This window comes from Copadichromis virginalis, linkage group LG3 (genome assembly GCF_057382275.1).
Source record: "Copadichromis virginalis isolate Kocher_CV1m ecotype Utaka linkage group LG3, C_Virginalis_male_GT1.1, whole genome shotgun sequence".
Classification (NCBI taxonomy): domain Eukaryota; kingdom Metazoa; phylum Chordata; class Actinopteri; order Cichliformes; family Cichlidae; genus Copadichromis; species Copadichromis virginalis.
Genome location: NC_140620.1, coordinates 43,959,988 through 43,981,428, shown reverse-complemented (window position 1 = coordinate 43,981,428; position 21,441 = coordinate 43,959,988). Strand labels below are relative to the sequence as shown.

The 21,441-nt window shown below is 40.8% G+C and overlaps 1 protein-coding gene across 1 annotated transcript; it reads right to left on the bottom strand.

Annotated features, from left to right (window-relative positions):
• Nucleotides 1-259: 259 nt before the first annotated feature.
• LOC146714914 (active breakpoint cluster region-related protein) lies at nt 260-21,367 on the bottom strand. The gene is made up of 22 exons (XM_085451262.1): nt 21,150-21,367; nt 20,858-20,976; nt 19,993-20,097; nt 17,671-17,904; nt 15,008-15,115; nt 14,869-14,923; nt 14,735-14,787; nt 14,431-14,568; nt 14,182-14,303; nt 13,843-14,011; nt 13,398-13,511; nt 13,230-13,305; nt 11,637-11,732; nt 11,354-11,428; nt 11,154-11,251; nt 10,645-10,746; nt 8,864-9,027; nt 8,449-8,588; nt 5,648-5,782; nt 2,561-2,666; nt 2,102-2,243; nt 260-464 (listed from the first exon to the last, which is right to left on the bottom strand). The coding sequence occupies exons 1-22, from the start codon at nt 21,253-21,255 to the stop codon at nt 363-365; spliced, it is 2,559 nt and encodes an 852-aa protein (XP_085307388.1). The 5' UTR covers nt 21,256-21,367; the 3' UTR covers nt 260-362.
• Nucleotides 21,368-21,441: the final 74 nt, after the last annotated feature.

Here is a 21,441-nt window from a genome sequence, read left to right as displayed (position 1 = left end):
AACAGGTCATGAATGTACTGAACTGACACGAAAAGTCATCATTATCTGAATCTACTGTTGAAAGTACTGGTTTGCTTTGCTTCCTACTTTATATTATGTAAGTTTAATATAATGTGTGATGTAGGTATAGAACTATTTTAGCTTTGGCCAGTTAAATGCTTGACGTGTCTTTTACGACCTGCTGTTCGGGACATATCTAACAACAAATTTTGCAAATTTTAAATGTAGCAAAAAACACACAAGAGTTCATTTTTTAAAATTCAATAAATAGGTTTATTCTTATTGGTAATCTTACAGCAGTCTCTCACAGTGTGGTTTCTAACCATTTATATGTCTTGCTGGCCATGACACAGCTGGTGGTCTCATATGTGGGTGGCCTCATCCTCAGTGTCTGAGTCATGTGGCAGAGAGAGCTGGGCTTCAGGGAGGTTGTTGCACTGCAGGTAGCTGAAAACGACTTGGACCTGAACACACACACACACACATGCACACACACACACATCAGGTCCATGGTGAAAGAAACACACGTTTCTAAGTTATCACACACCTCAGAGCTTTGAAATGTATTTCAGTTCAAAATTTTGCACAATTTCTGGAAACTGAAAACTGATGATGTCATTATGTCATACTTTTTTGGAGTTTCAGTCATTGATCGAGTCACGAGGTGTAACTGAATAGTCTGAGCAGCCATAAAAAAAGAGCTGCTTGAATTCCCTACATACCAAGGAAAGGTAAAGTTTCCTTTACTACCTCCTTTAGCACAGGATGCATTGGCTGGACCATAAAGTATGGTCCAGCCAGCCTTCATAGCAAATCAGTCAAAAAACCCAAAATGTCCCAAAAATTATCAGAAAAATTAACGAAGTGGGTCAGATCTTATAAATGTTAAACAGAAGTATGTTTCCATGTTCACACTATAGCTTTTTAGTATGTTTTTATTTTTTAACAACAGTTTTTTAAACCCAGAGGTGAAATATGAACAATAATGAAGATGCTGCCTCTTCAGATCAAGCTTCTAGCTCATGGGCAGGCAACTCCAGGCCTCGAGTGGCGGTGTCCTGCAGGTTTTAGATCTGTCCTTGATCCATCACAGCTGATTTAAATGGCTAAATGACCTCCTCAGCATTTCTTGAAGTTCTCCAGAGGCCTGGTAATGAACTAATCATTTGATTCAGGTGTGTTGACCCACGGTGAGCTCTAAAGCCTGCAGGACACCGGCCCTCGAGGCCTGGAGTTGCCTACCCCTGTTCTAGCTTATATCAAAATTTCTTTAAGGTTTGCTGTAATTGAATTTGTATTAATTAAGTCTACTGCTCTATTGCCAGCATTAAGAATATTTGTTAATTCATTTTTACATCAGGTTAGCTGGTGTAGGCTTGAGCCCCCAACCTCTGTCTCTGAAACAGACAAATAGAGACAGACAATCTTTCTCATCTATGTCTAGTTTCAGATCATTGGGTAACCCAACATGCATGTGTTTGGTGTGTGGGAGGACGTCGGAGTACCCATAGAGGGCCAACATACACACTCCACACAGAAGGACCCCAGCTGGTTGGTGGATTCAAACCTAGGATCTTCTTCCTATGAGATCAGCGTGCCAACAAGTTTGGTTGAAGTAAGGGGGAAATTTTGCAGACTGCTTTCTGGACATTGTAGTTTCAACACGGTAAAACAGCTGGCATCATACTGTTCTTCATCACACATTTCATTGACCTAACAACTTTTTCCATTGACACCAAGGAAAAGGAGGTAGGGAGTCGAGTTTGGACGATATGATCTTATGCCTGTTTTCATGCAAATCTCAACTTGTCATTACATTTTCTCTTATCAAGTTTCCCACTCAGCTGACCTGTAGTTTATACACTCCCAGCTCACAGTTGTGATTTCCTGATTTCTTTTCAAACCATGCCTTTTTGGTAAGTAATGCTCGCTCTTTACTCTGACATTTACTTTCACCTTTCATTTGTTTTTACTAATTATTTCACTTTGGCATTAATTAATCATTAGAAAAAATAAAATAAATAAATACAGCAAATTTGCAGACATTGTGTTAAACACGGCTAATTCCAGACATCAGTCTTTTTCTCAGGTATCCACTCACCTGTACCACCACCTCCTGAGAGATATCCACAGTGGGCCCATGGTGTCCCTGCCCAGCCACTGGGGGGCGTAGGAGACTCGGCCCAAACACAGTGGCAAGGTTTAGTAGAGACATCTTGTTAATGTGTTGCCTCTCTGAGATTCTGGAAGGAAAAAAAAAAGATTGAAAACATTAAAAAAGTTTTAGGCACAGACTGAAAATATCAGCTGATTTGTAAAGATAAAAAATAAAGTTTATATTTCTTACTTCCCGGTGTAAGGTGTTCTAGTTAACTGACCATTACGGCATTTTGTGCAGTTTGTTTAATGAGCTAAGTGTATTTTTTTTCATATTCCTACATATTTTTAAAAGTAAGCATTTTTCAGTTTTAACTAGCAGAGAGAGCAAAATTCACTCAAATAATTATCCTGAAGGTTAAACCAATATAACCATGTCATGGGTGAAGCTGTGGATTCATACCGTTGGAGGTGATACAGCAGGTAGAGGAAGGTGTGGCGGTTGGCATCAGGACAAGACTGCAGCAGGGACAACATGGAGACCAGCCGTGGGTTTTGTTCTTGGATGTCTACATGAAAATCAGCCAGGATGCAGTTAACTGAGTAGTGTCTGTGAGACTCACAGGGCATCATTTAAAGGTGCTGTTCATGTCAATAAAGCTTAGGGAAATAGGGTTATTGTTCACTTCTGCAGAAGGAATTTCAGGGTTTATATACAAACCCCTTTTCCCCTGTATGTAAAATAGAGTTTATATAAAAGATGGACGCTCCCCATTAGTTTGTATGGTGCCACAGTGAAATCTCCAAAGCATTTTGACTGTTGCCATATTGTGCTTTGAAAGCAGATGTGGTGAGCGAGGGGTGGTTCTGACAATTAAAGCACGTTACACAGCACAAGCAAAGCTTGCGAAAAAATTCACCGCAGATGTCATTTCCTAATCATTTTTTTCTGATTTCAATTTAAAACATGCAGAAGACAAAAGAATAATGTGAAATATTAATAACAATGCTAAATAATGTGGCAGCAGAAGCTACTGATCTCAATGCTCTTTTCTTTACCTTAACAATGTCTTGAAGATGCACCAAAATGCACACCATAGATACTTCACCTTGTGTGTTATCCTCTTGTTTTACTCAAATTCAATTACATTTTATATATTTACCATTAAATCAAAACAAGCTCAAGGTAGCACTTTATATTGTAAGGTAAAGACTCTGAAATAATAGACAAAAAACCCCAACAGTCAGACAACACTATGAGCAAGCACTTGAACAGTGGGAAGGGAAAACTCCCTTTTAACAGGAAGAAACATGTAGCAGTGCCAGGCTCAGGGTGGGGTAGCCATCTACTGTGACCAGTTGGGGGGTGAGGGGAGAGAGATAGGTCAAAAGACACTTATGGTGGGTAATAAGGACGCACTGAAGCACCTTTCCTCTGTGTTCACACAGGAACCCTCTCAAATGAGTAATCAACCACAACCACAATGTAAAACAGGCCCACCCTGAAGTGTACCCTGCTTTCTCCTCTTTTCTCGCTCTATTGACAACCATCACATGCAAATGTGCATCATTCAGTAACACTTGAAACTAGTGCTGAAAAACATATCAGTTCACTGTGGTCATAGATCAACAGTTGTTTTGCCATCGGCCTTTATGCAGCCCGATCTCTCTTGCTTGTCATTAAAAAGAAAGCACATCTAAGGTATTTCTGAACTGGCTTCAGTTTTCAGGCTGTGAAAACTCACAGGAAGCAGAATATCTATTTTGATAGATGATTCATCTATAATTGTTTTAGCCTCTTTTTTTCATTCCTTTACAAGCAGTAAAAAGCTTCTAGATGATGAATTTGCACTGAAGAGATACCAGTTCTAACAACAAACTATGCAAGTAGTTTAAAGGTTTAGAGTGAAGTATGCATACAGTATGCATGTGCTTTGTCATGTACAGTGGGGCAAAAAAGTATTTAGTCAGCCACCGATTGTGCAAGTTCCCCCACTTAAAATGATGACAGAGGTCAGTAATTTGCACCAGAGGTACACTTCAACTGTGAGAGACAGAATGTGAAAAAGAAATCCATGAATCCACATGGTAGGATTTGTAAAGAATTTATTCGTAAATCAGGGTGGAAAATAAGTATTTGGTCACCTCAAACATGGAAAATCTCTGGCTCTCACAGACCTGTAACGTCTTCTGTAAGAAGCTTTTCTGTCCCCCACTCGTTACCTGTATGAATGGCACCTGTTTGAACTCATCATCTGTATAAAAGACACCTGTCCACAGCCTCAAACAGTCAGACTCCAAACTCCGCCATGGCCAAGACCAAAGAGCTTTCGAAGGACACCAGGAAAAGTATTGTAGACCTGCACCAGACTGGGAAGAGTGAATCTACAATAGGCAAGCAGCTTGGTGTGAAAAAATCAACTGTGGGAGCAATCATCAGAAAATGGAAGACATACAAGACCACTGATAATCTCCCTCGATCTGGGGCTCCACGCAAGATCTCATCCCGTGGGGTCAAAATGATCATGAGAACGGTGAGCAAAGATCCCAGAACCACACGGGGGGACCTGGTGAATGACCTGCAGAGAGCTGGGACCAAAGTAACAAAGGTCACCATCAGTAACACACTACAACGGCAGGGAATCAAATCCCACAGTGCCAGACGTGTTCCGCTGCTGAAGCCAGTGCATGTCCAGGCCCGTCTGAAGTTTGCCGGAGAGCACATGGATGATACAGCAGAGGATTGGGAGAATGTCATGTGGTCAGATGAAACCAAAGTAGAACTTTTTGATATAAACTCAACTCGTCGTGTTTGGAGGACGAAGAATACTGAGTTGCATCCCAAGAACACCATACCTACTGTGAAGCATGGGGGTGTTTTTCTGCCAAGGGGACAGGACGACTGATCCGTGTTAAGGACAGAATGAATGGGGCCATGTATCGTGAGATTTTGAGCCAAAACCTCCTTCCATCAGTGAGAACTTTGAAGATGAAACGAGGCTGGGTCTTCCAACATGACAATGATCCAAAACACACCGCCCGGGCAACAAAGGAGTGGCTCCGTAAGAAGCATTTGAAAGTCCCGGAGTGGCCTAGCCAGTCTCCAGACCTCAACCCCATAGAAAATCTGTGGCGGGAGTTGAAAGTCCGTGTTGCTCGGCGACAGCCCCAACACATCACTGCTCTCGAGAAGATCTGCATGGAGGAATGGGCCAAAATACCAGCTACTGTGTGTGCAAACCTGGTAAAGACCTATAGTAAACGTTTGACCTCTGTTATTGCCAACAAAGGTTATGTTACAAAGTATTGAGTTGTATTTTTGTTATTGACCAAATACTTATTTTCCACCCTGATTTACGAATAAATTCTTTACAAATCCTACCATGTGGATTCATGGATTTTTTTTTTTCACATTCTGTCTCTCACAGTTGAAGTGTACCTCTGGTGCAAATTACTGACCTCTGTGCAAGTTCCCCCACCTAAAATGATGACAATCGGTGGCTGACTAAATACTTTTTTGCCCCACTGTACTGGGGATGTGTTGTCTTACCTAGACTTCTTGTCAGACTCTGAAAAAGCTCAGTGGGTATCAGGGGTTCAGGCAGCTCTCTGAAGTAAAGTTTGAGAACACCAGACACAGCGTTCACTTCTGCGCTTCTCAGCTTCGTCACCGCTTCACGGAGATCTGATCAGAAAAGGGACAGATAATGATAATTATCTTTATTACAGGTATCTTCTTTTAACCTTCACTTCCTTCCTCACAGGCACAAGAACATGTATGGGTATGCGCTGCATTGCAGATGTAGATCATCAGGTAAAAGATTTTGAGTCAGTTTTTGTTTTTCTTACGATAAACAAGACAAACAGACCATAATATACGTTTGCCTGCATATTAAGTGTTCATCCTCCAAGACTGCCGTTCATTGATTAATCTGTCTGATATTGAATGTGTGCATACGTTTTTAAAGCAATCAGGTGTTTTTAGCTAAACAGACATTTTAGTCGCTAGCAACAATGACAGTGTTCACTTTTCAGTCAGTTCTTTCCTAGACAAAAGAAACATGTGGGTTTAAAGTCAGCTATCTTTGGCACAGTGCAGCACTAGCAAGAGATAAATGTTTCTGAGATGTTGCACCTAAACTCAAGAGTCAAGGTCAAATGTCACCACTAGTGTTTCTCTTGGAAGAAAGTTACGATTTCAAGGAAATTAATTTGAATTATTTTGGTGATAGTTGAGTTTTTAAAAATTCTTGGTCTGCAACCAATGAACTGATGCCTCTTTGAGCCTTCAGTTTAGCATTTTAATTATATCTTTTTAAGTTATACTGCATGTTTAGTGCTCAAACATTATTGCTAAATACAAACATACAGCACTGTGCAAAAGTCTGGAATCACTTTTCATTTTGTTAAGTAGGCCTAAAAAACTATTCACAGCAACAACAACAACTGTCCTTAATAAATAGGAAAAAGGTGTATCTAAGACCCAGGACCTGAGAACCCTTAAGTTTATCAATCTGCTGTTCACTGAAACCTCATCCGAACAGTGTGGCTTTAAAAAAGGAAGGGAATTCTTAAGGAAGAGAAATAAGGAGAAAAGAATGAGGTATTTCAATTTCATTTTTAAGCATCCCAAATATAGTTCAGTTAAAGTGTTCCTGGATAGAAACACACAATGAAACACCATCAGTCATGGTCTGGCCTCCCCAGAGCCCAGACCTCAATATTGAAGTATCATCTAAATCCAGCCAACATTCATGGAAGAGCTTTGAATGTCCTTAAAGAAACCTGGAGAACTTTTCCTGAAGACTTCTTACAGAAATGACAAGCAAACTGCCCAAGAGAGCTCAGACTGTGTTGAAGTATAAAGTTGAAATTTTGACTTAACCTTATTAGAACTGCATAAATGCTGTTTTTCCCTTATATACTGTACTCCCATGTATGTTTACACATGTTTCAATAACGTGCTGCAGTTTTCCTAACAAAACTTGTAAAAACTTGTTACCATGCTGATATGAGGCACTATTTGGCGGGAAGATAAAACCCAGGATCAAGGAAGTTCAAAGACAAACATGCATGTTATTTCCCTTGACTGCAGTTCCTGATTCTCACTGACTTTTGCTATTAACAAAAGGACTGTCCTGAATAATGTTTAGGAAAGAGGATGAGGAAGCTGAAAATGTCTGGGTCATGTTCAGTGTTGGTCAAGTTACTTGAAAAAAGTAATCAGTAACTACTTACTGATTACTTCCCCAAAAAAGTAATCCCGTTACTTTACTGATTACTTATTTTCAAAAGTAATTAATTATTTAGTTACTTAGTTACTTAGTTACTTTTTAAAAACATGATTTACAACCTGAATAGGTGATAAAGCGATAGATCTTTCAGCCCAATTCTACTTTTTCTGCATAATCCATCATACAAAATGTAATCAAATGGAAAAGTCTCTTTTTTTTAACTTGTTTTATTAGTTTTAAGCTTTTAACTTTATGCATCAAGCAAAAATTTAATTATATGCAACATTCTCTGACTTAAAGAAATTAGTTTAACATTTAAACCTATTTTCTGCACATTCCAGCACATGAAATAAAATATTTTTTTTGTTTACACTCAGTCTTTCAAATAGATGCCAGTAAAACACAGCAGAAAATAAATAAAGTCAAAGACTCAGCGGTCCTGTTGCTCTATTTTCACCTGTAAAGCAGGAGTGGGGCAGGCGGAGGTGTGCTCTGGTGCAGGTGTGCAGCGGTCAGTTGAAAAATCCGCGAGTTTCTCTGTGAATTTCCCATTACGTCGTTGCGCACTCGGAGCTTGTTTGGGGGGGGGGGGGGGGGTTCGGTGTAAAAGAAGTTTTCTTCCCACGCACGATGGACGCTAATGTTTTTGTCACTTTTTATGGAATCAAACTCAAAGTAAGGTCAGTGCTTCCACGCTTTAAACGCTGCACGCTCATACTCTCTCCCACAATCGATATGTGATCCATTGTTGATCTGCACACAGCTGTTGTCACGAACGTCGCACTCGCTTACGTCACTGTCATGAGACATTCTCGCAAAAAAATCACAGTTTTAGTAACGCAGTAACGCAGCGTTCCTACGGGAAAGTAACGGTAATCTAATTACCGTTTTTGCAATAGTAATCCCTTACTTTACTCGTTACTTGAAAAAAGTAATCAGATTATAGTAATGCGTTACAAGTAACACATTACTGCCCATCTCTGGTCATGTTAAAGAAGACCTGAGTGAAGAGCCTGATGACTGCAGCTCACTCCAATCTGCTCCTTGCATTGCAACAATTCTTTATCACTGCACTTTCCAACAAAAAGATCATTTTTCTGTGTTATGTTTTTCTTACTGTTGTTGAACGCAGCCTTGAGGGTGCTGATTTCACTGGTTGTTCCTGAAATCCTGTAGATTCCCACCTCGTCCATGCCTCTCCTCTCCACTTCCTCCACGCAGCATCGCACCACATGAGGAACCAGCACTCCCTCCTGTCTGACAGAGGATTGAGACTTTAAGCATTGTGTAAGTTATGTTGCATTTGATTGATAGGCTGTTTCATTTCATTTCAATCTCCACTCCCGCCACACTTCTGCTTCCCTTTAATCTACTTTCCCACAAATTAAACTGAAAACTAGCTCCACGAAAGGGCACACAGGGGAAATAAAACTCTGAACCAAGCTACAGCTTTCAGTTTCAAGGTGTCTAGACTGTTCGGGTAGGCCAAGAGGGAGCCAGCTGACACACTGACATGATAGGCAGGAACTTACTTTGCCACGGTTTCAATGGGGACGCCAAAGATTGGCGGCTGTTGAACTGTGGAGCTGGGTGGTCCCAGTGGGTGGGGACAGTACTTGAGAGAGAGGGTGAGCTCCACCTGGCCCAGCTGTAGGGTCTGTTTTTTCCATCGCTTATTCAGAGTTTTAGAGTCCAACTGATGAACACAGAAAAAAGTAAAATTCAACTTGACATGGGGTTTTAAAATAAAGGAAATGGTAGGATCATTAGTTAGAAAAAAATCTGTCTGGTGAAATAATTACATGGGGCATTTTTACCCCTAACCTATATATCTGGATTGGCAAAAAAAAGGCACGTGCCAAATTAATGATAATAATAAGCTTCATTTATGCAATACCTTTCAAAAATAGTTGCACAAGATAAGACAGAAAATAAAACAATATGTCTGTCTCTATGTAGCCTGCCTCTTGCCCTGTGGTAGCTGGGATAGGTCCCTGCGTGCTATGTGTGCCAAAAGTCAAGTTTAGACAATGTCCTATGCCCTATTGGTTAACCTAGATTATGTTACCCTCCTACTGTTGTCTCAAGGACATCCTGGCCTACTCTTACTGATAACTGCCTGACATAGAAGCGCCATCAGGTAATGTAGCTCACCAGGCTTTCCAGGCTATAAAACTTTACTCTCTGTCTCTTAAATTCAGTGGCAATTTCAGATTTTGTGGGAGACCCAAGCAAAAATTCACAGAACATTCATTACTATGTTATAAATTATCTGACACCTAAAACAACCGTTCTATTAAAAAAACCCATTAACCCTTTTAACAGGAAGAAAGCTGTGGCAGGCTCAGGGAGGGCCAGCCATCCGCAGTGACCATGTGGGGTTAGGGTAAGAAGATGTCACAAAAAACAAATTATGTGATGCTCTATTATTCATGTGTCTCTCTCACAGTTATTTAATGTTATTTAAGCATTTAGTTATCTATGATTCATTTGATTGCTCCAAAAACAAAAAAAGCTTCCTCATTTTTCTTTTTTCTCTTCCTCTTTTCTCTTCTTCTTTTTCTCACTCACAGAGGGATAACTCCTTCTCATTTCCTGCTGAGTGGCTTTCATTGCTTACAATGGGAGTGAGTGGGGCCCATTTAGGGAGGGCAGGTCTCTCCTACTGTCATTGGAAACAATGGTGCACTACTGTTGCTGTAGTTTAAAATTTGTAGCTGATGCCCAGCCACTTGCCTGCATTTCCCTTCTGTTTTCACTCCACCTGTCATCACCCACTTTGATGTTTGTGTCTTAGGTATTTTATGTTTAAAATAATTTTATGTTTAAGATGTTTTATTTGAATAAACCTCTTGTAGGAACTGTTATCTCGTCCTCTACTTTGAGCCAGTTTGTGACAAATGGCCACGATGCCAAATAGTAAAAGTACTTCAGCTAATCATTCAGTTCAATTCATTTCAAGCCAGAGATTAATAATAACCAATGATTACATGCAAATGCATGCATTTAGAAAAGTACGAGCTAAGTTAGCCATCAACACTGACTCAAACTCCATTTTCACTAATTGGTATTAAATATCCTGGACAAGTCCTGTTACAACGTGAACCACAGTTTCTGTGGGCTCAAACCCAGAATAGACATTAATCATCTCTGCAAATTAAAGAGGAACTGCAACTGTTAAAACCCATTTTTAACATATTTTTTTCTTCAGTGTTGCTGGGAAAGATCTTGGATTATATGTTTAATATTATATTGAAAACCAGCTTACTGGTATTAATAAAGATAAAGCTGAAGTTCTTAGGCCTCTCCGTACCTTTACTGTATTTTTTCCCAGAACAGTATCATCCTGTCCATTTGACTGACTCACACATAACACCCTCAAGTTCTGTGCACCGTCCACCTGGAAAGACAGCTCCTGTTTAAAATGTAAAAAAAAGATGTTAACAATGAAAAAAGACTTTAACTTCCTTAAGCTGCATGTGGAGAATCTATGTCTTATTCTAAATCCTTCACTTCGGCCTACTAGTCGGATTTAGTGTTGATTTTACTGCCTCTGATAATGTTTAAAGCATGGTATTGTCACACCAGAAGTGCAGACTTTTGTAATCCCCTAAGCTCAAACCTGACATCATGTCGGATACTGGCTAGACATGAAGAAGAAATGAAGAATTGCTACCTTGAACTGGTTGACAAATCCCATCTACAAGATAGTAGGACTTTTCCTCAAATGCTCTGATGTCTCTTATTTTCTTTACTTTAACAATTTAACTCAATATTAAAGCCAAATGTAATATTTCATATTTCAAAAGGCTTGAGTCTAACCTGGTCCCAGTGAGGGTTTAGGCTGAGGACTGAAGAGTGTGTCTGGGTCTGCTGATCGTAAAACTTGAAGCCATCCACTTCCACACACACATACACACCTGAGTGAGAAAGAGAGCATCATTAATGACCACAAAACTATTTAGCTTAGACAGAAGATAGCCCAGTCTCTCATGATGCTTCAAAATTGCTAAGAAGCATACAAGCTGGCTGCTGTAGGCCAGCGGCAGAATCAATGGCCACACTCAAAGTCCCACATAGCGCCTCCTCGTTCAGTCCTGAGGAAAGAGACAGAGACAAATCTCACTGGATTTATTCACGCTGAATAAAAGCATAATGGTAATACAGGACACACACGAGGAAAGCTGTGGTAAAAGGTATTGTGGGTCTCATGTAAAGATCAAAGAGAGAACCTCACACAGTGTATTGCATTTCAGACACAGATGTGATTGTGTGGTGAGAAAAAAGTGAGTCTTAGATGTGTACCGGCGTTAGTGCTATGTAGAGGTGGCTGCTGGGTCATTCTCAATTTCACACACGAACTGGTCAACGTGAGCAAGTCTGGAGGGACAGTTTCTATGTCTGGCAAACATGACACAAAGCAAATAACAATCAGTTGACAGAAGAGTAACACATTAGTCTGGACCCCAGTGAGAGAAACTTGAAGCTCGGCTCAATTAAAGCTAAAAAAATAAAGCATATGAAAGGCAGGCTGCACCCCCCCCCCCCCCCCCCCCCAAAAAAAAAAAAAAAAACAAAACCCTAAACTGCCATTCCTCATAATGACTACTTGAGGCTGACTCCAAAAGTGAGTCAGCTCCTAACTACTCCCATTTTAAAAGAACATAGCTATGGGATTTAAGTGATGTTAATTCGTACTAAGGGACCCATAGTGTACCAAGAAAATGCTACCACTACCAGCTTGAATTGTTAATTTAGCCATGCATTCATGTTGTTCTTGCCCAATTCTGATGTGATAATAAATGGATAATAAGCATTTTATTATCCAATCTTGGTGAGCATATGAGATTCAGTTTCCTTTAGCTGAAAGGAGCGGCACCTGGTGTGGTCTTCTGCTGCTATAACGTCCATGTTGTGCATTTAGAGATGCTCTTCTGCACACTCTGGTTTTGACAAGTGGTTATTTGAGTTACTGTTGCATTCTTGTTGGATCAAAGCACTTCAGCCATTCTCCTCTGACTTCTGAAATCAACTAGGGGACTTCCACTTACTGGATATTTTCTCTTTTTCATGCCATTCTCTATAAACCCTATAGATGGTTTTGTGGGAAAATCCAAGCAGATCAGCAGTTTTTGAAATACTCAGAGCAGCCCGTCTGATACAAACAACCGCACCACATTCGATGTCACATTTCTTCCTCATTCTGATGATCACTTTGAAATTCAGCAGGCGACCTTGACCAATGGCTACAAACTTAAATGCAAGGTAATGTCATGTGGTGTTCTGATGAGATATCCGATATGAGATACGAGTAAACACAGATTTTAACAGCTGTACTTAATAAAGTCATCAGTGAGTGTGTAGTAACGGTAATTAGCTGTTATCTGGCTCTGCGACGTACCCATACATAGCAACCAAGCTAGCTAGTATTATAACCAGCTTATAGTGGCCAGAAACAAGTAACAAGTTTTTTTTGCTCATATAAATGATGCAACACTGCCTCACATGACCTACAGAACATTTTCTAAGACCCTCAACTTCCTTAAACATAACAAGTAGGCATTTTATAAAAACCGCATGCTGTCCACGAGACATCTCACGTTCGCTTCTCTCCTAAGTCGACTCAACTCTTACACACAGCCTGCTAGCAGCACAACAGAAGATGGTATTTTAATAAGTAATTACAAATGTTAATAAATTAAACTAAATAATTACTTACGTTTAGTTCATTATTTAGCTACTAAACTAAATTAAAATATGCTCCGGGGCGAGATTGACTTCAATCACTTTCATGACATACAGCTGGCCACAAATACTTAACAGTGCTTGAAAAGCTACAAATAGATTTGCAGAGTAGCCGTAATTACACTCCAGAGTGGTCAAAAGCTGTGTACTCACTAGCTGTGGTGAGTTTGAGTATGGCCTGCCTCCATTCTTCTAGTTCATAGAGAGAGGAGAAGAGGAGAGCGTGACTCTGTGATAAGACAAAAACAGGCCATTGTGTAATCTTAGTCTGTTGTTTAGGACTTAAGTGAACTACATTAGAATGTGTGTGTGCTCGTATACCTTGCCACTGGGGCTGTGCAGCTCCAGTCTGTAAGCAATCAAGTGTGTGAGCAACATCAGCTCCATTTGTTCCAGTTTCTTCTGGCTACGAGCTGCCAGGCTCCTGGATGTTTTCTTCATACAGAGAAATGCAGTGACATTTGTAATGTATGTTTTCTGAATTTAGGCTGTCATTTTCAGCACCTAAAAATACTTAAGTATCACCATTATCTCATTGTCTGGTCACTTTAAAAAGTTATTAAAATTGTTTGTTTCCTCTTTACTGTAAAACTAAAAGTTGTTAGTCCCTTGTTCTACTGTGCAGACTGATGAGTATGTTTAGGTACTAGAAAAAACAACCCCGTTGTTAAATGTAGGTTGCAGGCTGTATTATGAAGTGCTACCAGAAATGTTTACATTTAAGTCATCTGGTTACTCTCTCACTCTCTGTGTCATAAACACACACCGGATTTTGCCGGAGCTGCTGTAGTAGCTGCTGACGCAGGACGTACATCTTTGTTCGTATGTTGTGTAAGCGCACGTTGGTTTCTGGCGGCCGTTCCTTGTCTGCAACCCAACGAAGTCTTAGACCGGCGAGAGGCAGATACCAGCAGAATCTGTACTGGTCCTGCTTCCTAGGAGAAACACAGCATGAACAGGCGTCATGAGATTTTGTGAGTCTTTCCACACCTTTAAACAGTTTTAAGAGGGTTCCTTTTTAACTGTGAAAAGGCAGATGCACACTGCATGCTGCAGGTTGACCACATTCCCCACAAGCCTTAATGCGCTCTCGTGCTAAGCTCACCCTCTATTTGCATGTTTAAATCTTGTGCACAGCAGGAGGTCGGTGTAAAGGAAGAGGTGACGCAGGCTGCGTTCACTCTCACTCACATCCACCACAAAGCCATCACGCATTAGCTGGCGTCTCTGGGAGAGTACACACACACACAGACATGTTGTAAAATGGGTGCCTGTATACATTCAGCAGGGCATACGTCCTATATAACTTTTCTCCATATTCATTTGAAGGGATCGGGTTGGAGACTAAACTCACCATCCCACGACTTAACGTGACCTCCCGTTTACTTTGTGAACTCTCGTTGACACCAGACAGGAAGCTGCGAGACAATCTCAGAGCTTCCTGTAAGGCTGTGTAATCTCTATGCTCTGTTGGCGTCGTCTTCAGGAGATCCTACAAGATGACAGAGGTTGCCAAATCAGAAAAAACAAAACAAGAAAGAGCTCCTGCTCCAGGAAAAAAAATGTATGGACTCGTCATTAAAAATAATGCAATCAAACACCAGAGCGATTTAAAAAACACTAAGAGGAGGATGTTAATAAAATCGTCCAGGTCTTACCTGCAGCACTAATGTGGTCTTTGTAACTCTGTCCAAGGGCTTGTAAAGAAGAGCTAAAAACACAAACAGAGCTATCAGACCCTGGCAGACATGTATGTATTTTGTAAAAAAAAATCACATTTTATTGTAAGTACCTTCAAATGTGTACGTAGTCCGAGCTTTGTCTGTGCCGTTGTTAGACATCATGCTCTGAAAAAGCAGCAGAAGATGCAGTAGCAATGATGCAGTGTGACTCAGCTAAATGTTACTGTGATGGTGCAGGATCTTTAGTACCTCTGCTAGAGTTCGGAAGCGAGGGTCTGAGTGGGTGCACTTCCTAACCACTTCAACAGCTTTCACGTAGTTTTCAATGAAGCCACCGTACAGACCAATCTGGCTCACCTGCAAAGGTAAAATACACTGGATGAAAAAGGTCCAAAGTCTAACCTCAGTGCACACACAGCTGTGTGACGCTTGATAAGTAGCCTGAATAAATCAGCAGCAGTTCAGGCTGTTTATCGCCATCTAAAATTGCCTGGTGAGTAAAAACTTTAACCCAATGTCTAAACTTGAGAAAATGAGATTTCTGTTAATGATGTCATCCTTCCTTTTTATCAGCCATATCTTCCCCACAAACAGAGTCACTGGAAAAAACCTGGGTCTTACATACAACAAACAAAAGCTCATTTCCATTCCAGTAAAATAATGACAGAAAACCTAAAACTGAAACAGCCAAATGGAATTCAGCCATCTGTCACACCGCGTCTCTCTGACTCATCACAATATGAGACTTCAAAAGTCATATTGCCTTCAGAAAATGATAAAAGTGTCTGGAAATGTATTGTAGCTTCACCACAATGTGTATCTTAATGAGCACTCAAAGCATTTTACAGTAGAAGCCACAAAGATCCTTACAGCACTCTATTCGATTCATTATGTTATTTATCCTCCTTTCATTCGCACCTATGTCATGCTCTCGAGTTTTGGTAAAGCACTTGTTGTCCTTTGGTCACTGCTGTATGTGTTGGTTTTGTTGCATTTTTTGGTTCTCCCTGCTTTTGTGTTCTCTTGCCTCTGTCACCATGTTTCGCGTTAGTCATAATGGTTGTCTTTGACTCATTGTTACTTCCTGTTTTATTTTGAAGGTTCCTTTCTGCTGTTCTTCTTTTCATTACTACCACCTTTACCTTTCATTGTAGTCACCTGTGTTTGACTGTTTCCTCCAATCACCCACCAATGTACATCTGTATAGTATAGTATATAGTCAGTTTGTGTCTGCCTCTTGACTCTAATCTTTTTTGTGATATTTTGTTCTTTCCCTTTTGGTTTTTTGCTGAGTCAGCCAATAACTCACTTTTTATTACACTACAGATGGCTCTGTGTCCTGCATTGGTATCATCTCGCTGCCACGTGTTGACACCTGCGTCCAGTTTAGAATAATCAAACACAATCAAGAATGTTTTTAAATTCTGAGGCAACAATCCTAACCACTGAACCACTGCTATTTTTATAATGCACAGCAAATGCCAACAGGCATATTTTATTGGAGATTATGTATCGGAATTTCAGGAGCAGGACCACGTCTCCAAACACGCTCCTTCCAGTTCTCATCTATATAGGTTCCCCCAGTTCTGAAAGCTGTTTATTCTCATTTATGTGCCTCACCCTCCCTCCCTCCTTGTTCTCAATTCTTTAACTTCTTCACTTCTATTTAGTATACGGGGATCTGCCAGGCCCGAGAGCTGTCGCCAGTCCCCTTCGAGGCCTTCCCCAAATTACAGCTCAATTCATGTCAAAGCATTCACTTTTACCTACTAAAATGCTGCCAAACCTAAAATGAGGACGTGGGCCCAGCTAGTGAAATAGTTTAGGGTACCTGCTAGGGTAAAGCCCACCTCTTGTTTAATGTCAGCGGGGATATAGTCCCTCCACCATGACCGTTTGCAACAGGGAAGTCAAACTCATTTGACATTGCGGGCCACAGCTTTTAATTTCACTAACTTTATAAACACAACTAATTTTATTGTGTTTATGAAGTTACACACAAACAGAAAATAGGAACAACAGAGCTTAATGCAGTCGTTTTATTTATATATATATATATATATATATATATATATATATATATATATATATATATATATATATATATATATATATGTGTGTGTGTGTGTGTGTGTGTGTGTGTGTGTGTGTGTGTGTGTGTTTGGTTTGTATGACTGATTTGTATGACTGATTTGTATGACTGATTCAGATGCGTCCATTGCACACCAACCTCAGGTGAGATTGTTGCAGCGATGAAGCTACAAATGAACGTGGACATTACGCGCATATCTTTACCCAGCAAGCACCATTTCAGGCCGAGCAGCTGCGATTTGGCATCCCACTGATCAGAAGTTCAGTGTCCGTTCCAGAAAAGCATTTCTGCAGAACATCTTGTGTCAGATTGATACTCATGCTTGACCACTTTGATATAAGATGTTAATGTGTTTGTGCAGGAAGCTGTGCGCGTTCTCTCTATGTTGCTTATCTTCATTGATTCAACTCATAAAATATGTGGTTAAAAGCTCCCCTGTGATCATAGTAAAGTCCATAAACACAGAGTCTATGCCTTAGCAAATAATTGCTCAGTTCCTGCTGTCACTTAAAACATATTTAAGGAGAGCCATCGTGGGCTCAGAAAAAAAGTGTCAGTCACACTGTGGTTAGAACTGCCGCCTCACAGGAAGAAAGTTCCTCCTTCAAACATCTGGTTAGCTGAGGCCTAATTCTCCCTGTCCATGTGCGGATTATCCCACAACTTCCTCCAACAATCTAACGGCATGCATGTTACGCTAACTGATGGTTCTGAAAAAGGAGAATGGAGAGTAACTACTGAGCCATTAGGGAACTGTCGTTTATCTCTCTGTGGATTTCCACAACTGAAACATAACATACGATGAAAACAAAAAACTCACCATTTTCTGGAACAGGTCCCCGACCACCAGCTCAAAGCCTCTGCATCTCATTTCTGTCTCATTACCAGGGCTGATCTCAATCTGGTCATAAGCACTCAAACGGGCCTTCAGACCTGAGTAAAAAGTTTGGTGCACGTCTCTGAGCTCAGGCACCTGGTAGAAAACGGTCTGGACCTGCTGGCTGGACAGAACTGGTTGAGAGGTCCCAGCTGAAGCCCGCAGAGCCTTCATGGGCTAGACAGCAAAATTAAAAAAAAAAAAAAGTTGTGTTAAATGGCAGCCAGTGTGGGTGAGAAAGAAGAACAATGTGGTGTGCTGAAAAGAGAAATAGGCTGTGGTGAAGTGAGAAGGACATGAATGTGTGAAATGTGCAGTTCACATGTGATACATCTCGCAAAGCATTGCCTTTGGCACATGCATGCAAACCACCACTATAACCGGAAGAGCAAAAATGTTACATTTAGTCACTCAGTGATAAGAGTACAGTGGTGAGCTCACAACGCCACAAAACACAGCAGTCATGCTAAAGGATCAACCACACAATTTCATTTACTTTCTCACATCTTTTTTCTTGTCTTTTGTTAAATGAGTCGGAAACTGTAAGAATGGGGAAATGCGTGTAGCTGTTGTTATTAATAGCACTAAAAAGAGAAGGAAAAATAGATTCAGGCACTCATTATTGCGCCATCATTTCCTGACTTAATTTTGTTTGATAGCACTTATTGGCACTTGGTTGACCAACACACTCAGAGCAATGGGAAAGTCCAAGGAACTCAGTGAAACTCTGAGAAGGAGAACTGCAGATTTGCACAAGCTGGGAAGGTCTCTCTGAGACATTTCTGCACGACTGCAGATTCTAAGATCGTAAGTGCAAGTTACTTGGATGCGTCTCCTCTTTCTCAAGAAATGGAAGAAGATCCAAACAGTCAGACAAGAGGAAATTGGTTAGGATGCTCAGCAACAACCCACCAAAGCTCAAGCCTACAATAAACTGGAGACTACTGGAACCAGCCCAGTGTCATTACCGACGCGTAACATACCAATGATTTGTCACGTCCCAAGGCGTCCAATGGGAACGCGAAAGGTAACCTTCAGCGTTCCCATAGGACGTGGTGAGTTGTGGATGAAATCCAATAGAATGACGCTCCCGGCGGTAACAGACGTTCCAGCCGTGTATTCCAGCCCTAACCCAAACCCAAACCTTAATCTTAATCCTAACCTTATCCCTAACCTTGACCACAATCTTAATGGTGTTAGGTAGTGTCTTCCAAAGCAACATATGCAGACTGAGTCCAAACAGTTCTCATGTTTCCTCCTTTTTCCAAACGCATAACATAGGATCGTGTTGGGTGGCCAAAAGCGTAACATACCGACGATTTGTCACATAGCATAATATGCTACACGTTGGGAGTGAGAACATGTTACTGTCCACAGTGAAGTGAGTTTTACATCAACGTGGACTGAGAAGGTGTCGACCAAGAAAGAAGACCTTGCTCCAAAACTGAATCCTTTAAGCTCAATTAAAATTTGCAGTAGTCCAGATGCGCAAGCCAAATGCCTTCTGGTGAAAAGTTTTGTGGTCAGACCATTTGGCCACAATAACAAGAAGAGTTTTTGGAGGAATAAAGATGAATTGAAACCTTAAAACACTGCACTAACTGTCAAGCATGGTGGTGGTAGTATCATGCCCTGAGGCTGTTTTGCTATCAGTGCTACTGGAATACCAGCCCAAGATTACCATGACATTCACATTTATGATGAGTGTATGTAAACTTCTGAGCACACCTGTCCTTTAGTTTACAAAAGAAAACAAGCAACGAGACACCGATGAGCGTTAAAAACTGTCTGCATTCTTTCAGCAAAACGATCCCCTTGTTCAGAGCCACGTAAGGCTAAGGTAACTTCTCGCACCTTGTGCTACATGTTTACTTTATACATGGGAGTGGTTTCAATAGTTTTATGAAAAGAAAAAGGGAAGCCTAATCCACAAAGGAGAACAATCTATCTACCACTAAAGAAGGAAGCTGAATAATCAAGACTTTGTTGCATGTGATTGCCGGACATGATCCTGTGTAACATGCTAAAAAAAGGTAATGTTAACTAACAAAGAACAGGCTTAAATCACTATAGTAAGTGTGGTAACAGTTGAACAACAAAGCAGAAGTGAAACACTAATAGTCTAATAGTTTTTATTGCTGTAAAATAATATTCAGTCCAGCGAACAAGTGATGACAATCTGTCTATGAATAACAAGAACAGAGAGCTAAATATAAGAACTGAGAAATGCAAATTTGCGCTTGTGTCTGTGTGTGTTGATCTTACCATCAACAGGGTGTCCAGCTCTCTGAGGTAAACCTCCTCGCTCTCCAGGATGCCTTTCAGCACCGTGAGCCTCCTCTCCAGCATTTCCTCCTTGCTGCATGTTGTCTGGATCACAGGTGTGCAGAGCATGAGAATACATCACAGCGCCCCCTCAGACTCAAGGTTATTGTCAAAGAGTTTTTACAAAATTTGTGATGCCAACCTCTGAAAAAGAGGCCACAGTTATCATCACCGCAGGACTTACAGGGTGAATCGGAACGTTGGACGTTCCTGTTAAAGGAGTCCCGTCGCTAAAGCAAGCGATGACGAGCAAATTGAGCTGCAGCCCTTTTCTCATGAATCTCAGACGGGTTGTTGGAGTTTCACAGGTTTGTACAATGTTTTTAATTTGTTTTATGTTTTTGTGTATATGACGCGAGAGCTTCCTGAGATGTAACTGCCCCTCAAACATAAGTCAGATAAACATGGGAACCACACTAAAACTCTTTAAGGTACCTTTGTTCTAGATTTTGAAACACAAAGTTAGATTTCTCCTTGTTTGTCTTTCTGGGTGCTACCTGCAGTTGTGTGTTTTTAACCAACATAATAGCCAGAAAGCTCTATGTAGCAAAACTTGAAAACTTGGCTCTGCTTCACTCCGTCTACTTTCTGTTCTGTGTTGGTTGCTTTCAAATTTACTCACGTATAAAATGTGAGAATTATAGTGCTGAAAGGTTTTTATACGTACTTCCCACTAGGCCATTGATCCTTCTCCATTTTCATCATGAAAATACAAGTATTGCAAAACTAAATGCAGTCTAGAAGACAAACTCAAGAAGGTACAAAGAGTGTGCAGTGATACAAAACACTGGAGTCGTGAACTCACAGGGGTGTCAGGGAAGTCCACGCTCTCAGTGTTCAGCGGGGAGAGAAAACAGGACACTGCCTCCTCTGGGAAAACGTCCTCTTCCAAGACATCAGCTTCTTCTGCCACTGCAGCAGACACTGTTCAGTCAGAGGGAGAAAAGCTCACAATCTCTCACATCTACTTCTGTTTTTGTCTTTCTGTCTTTGAAAAAGTATTAATAGCAGAGCTTTTTTTTAATTGTTTTTTCTTCCCCCTCCCAGCAAACAAAACAAGAAAACGGCTGCAACATTCAGGTTAAATCTACTCTCACCTGGTATGTTCTGTGACTCCAGATATTGCACAGCCTCCTGGTAGACATCCATAGCCAAAAAACAAGTCCTCTCTGCGCGCCGGCTGAGTGTCGCGGTGTGCAGCATGTGAACGCACTCAGCTGGTGACACAAAACTTCCTCTTTCTTTTAACTGTGCACAAAAGGAGACTGTAGAGACCCGAGCATAACTTCCTGTGTGCGTGAAATAAGCTCATGAGAGCACGCAACTGACATTTTATACATTCTTACAGTTGCATGTTACTTCCTATCAGCGTAGTGTTTATATGTTGTA

Coding starts and splice junctions, on each gene's coding strand:
- LOC146714914 (XM_085451262.1), bottom strand. CDS start 21,255: ATGCTGCACACCGCGACACTCAGCCGGCGCGCAGAGAGGACTTGTTTT. Junction 20,098..20,857: donor TGGACTTCCCTGACACCCCT/GTGAGTTCACGA, acceptor CCTGTGATCCAG/ACAACATGCAGCAAGGAGGA. Junction 2,667..5,647: donor GAGTCTGACAAGAAGTCTAG/GTAAGACAACAC, acceptor ATTTTCATGTAG/ACATCCAAGAACAAAACCCA.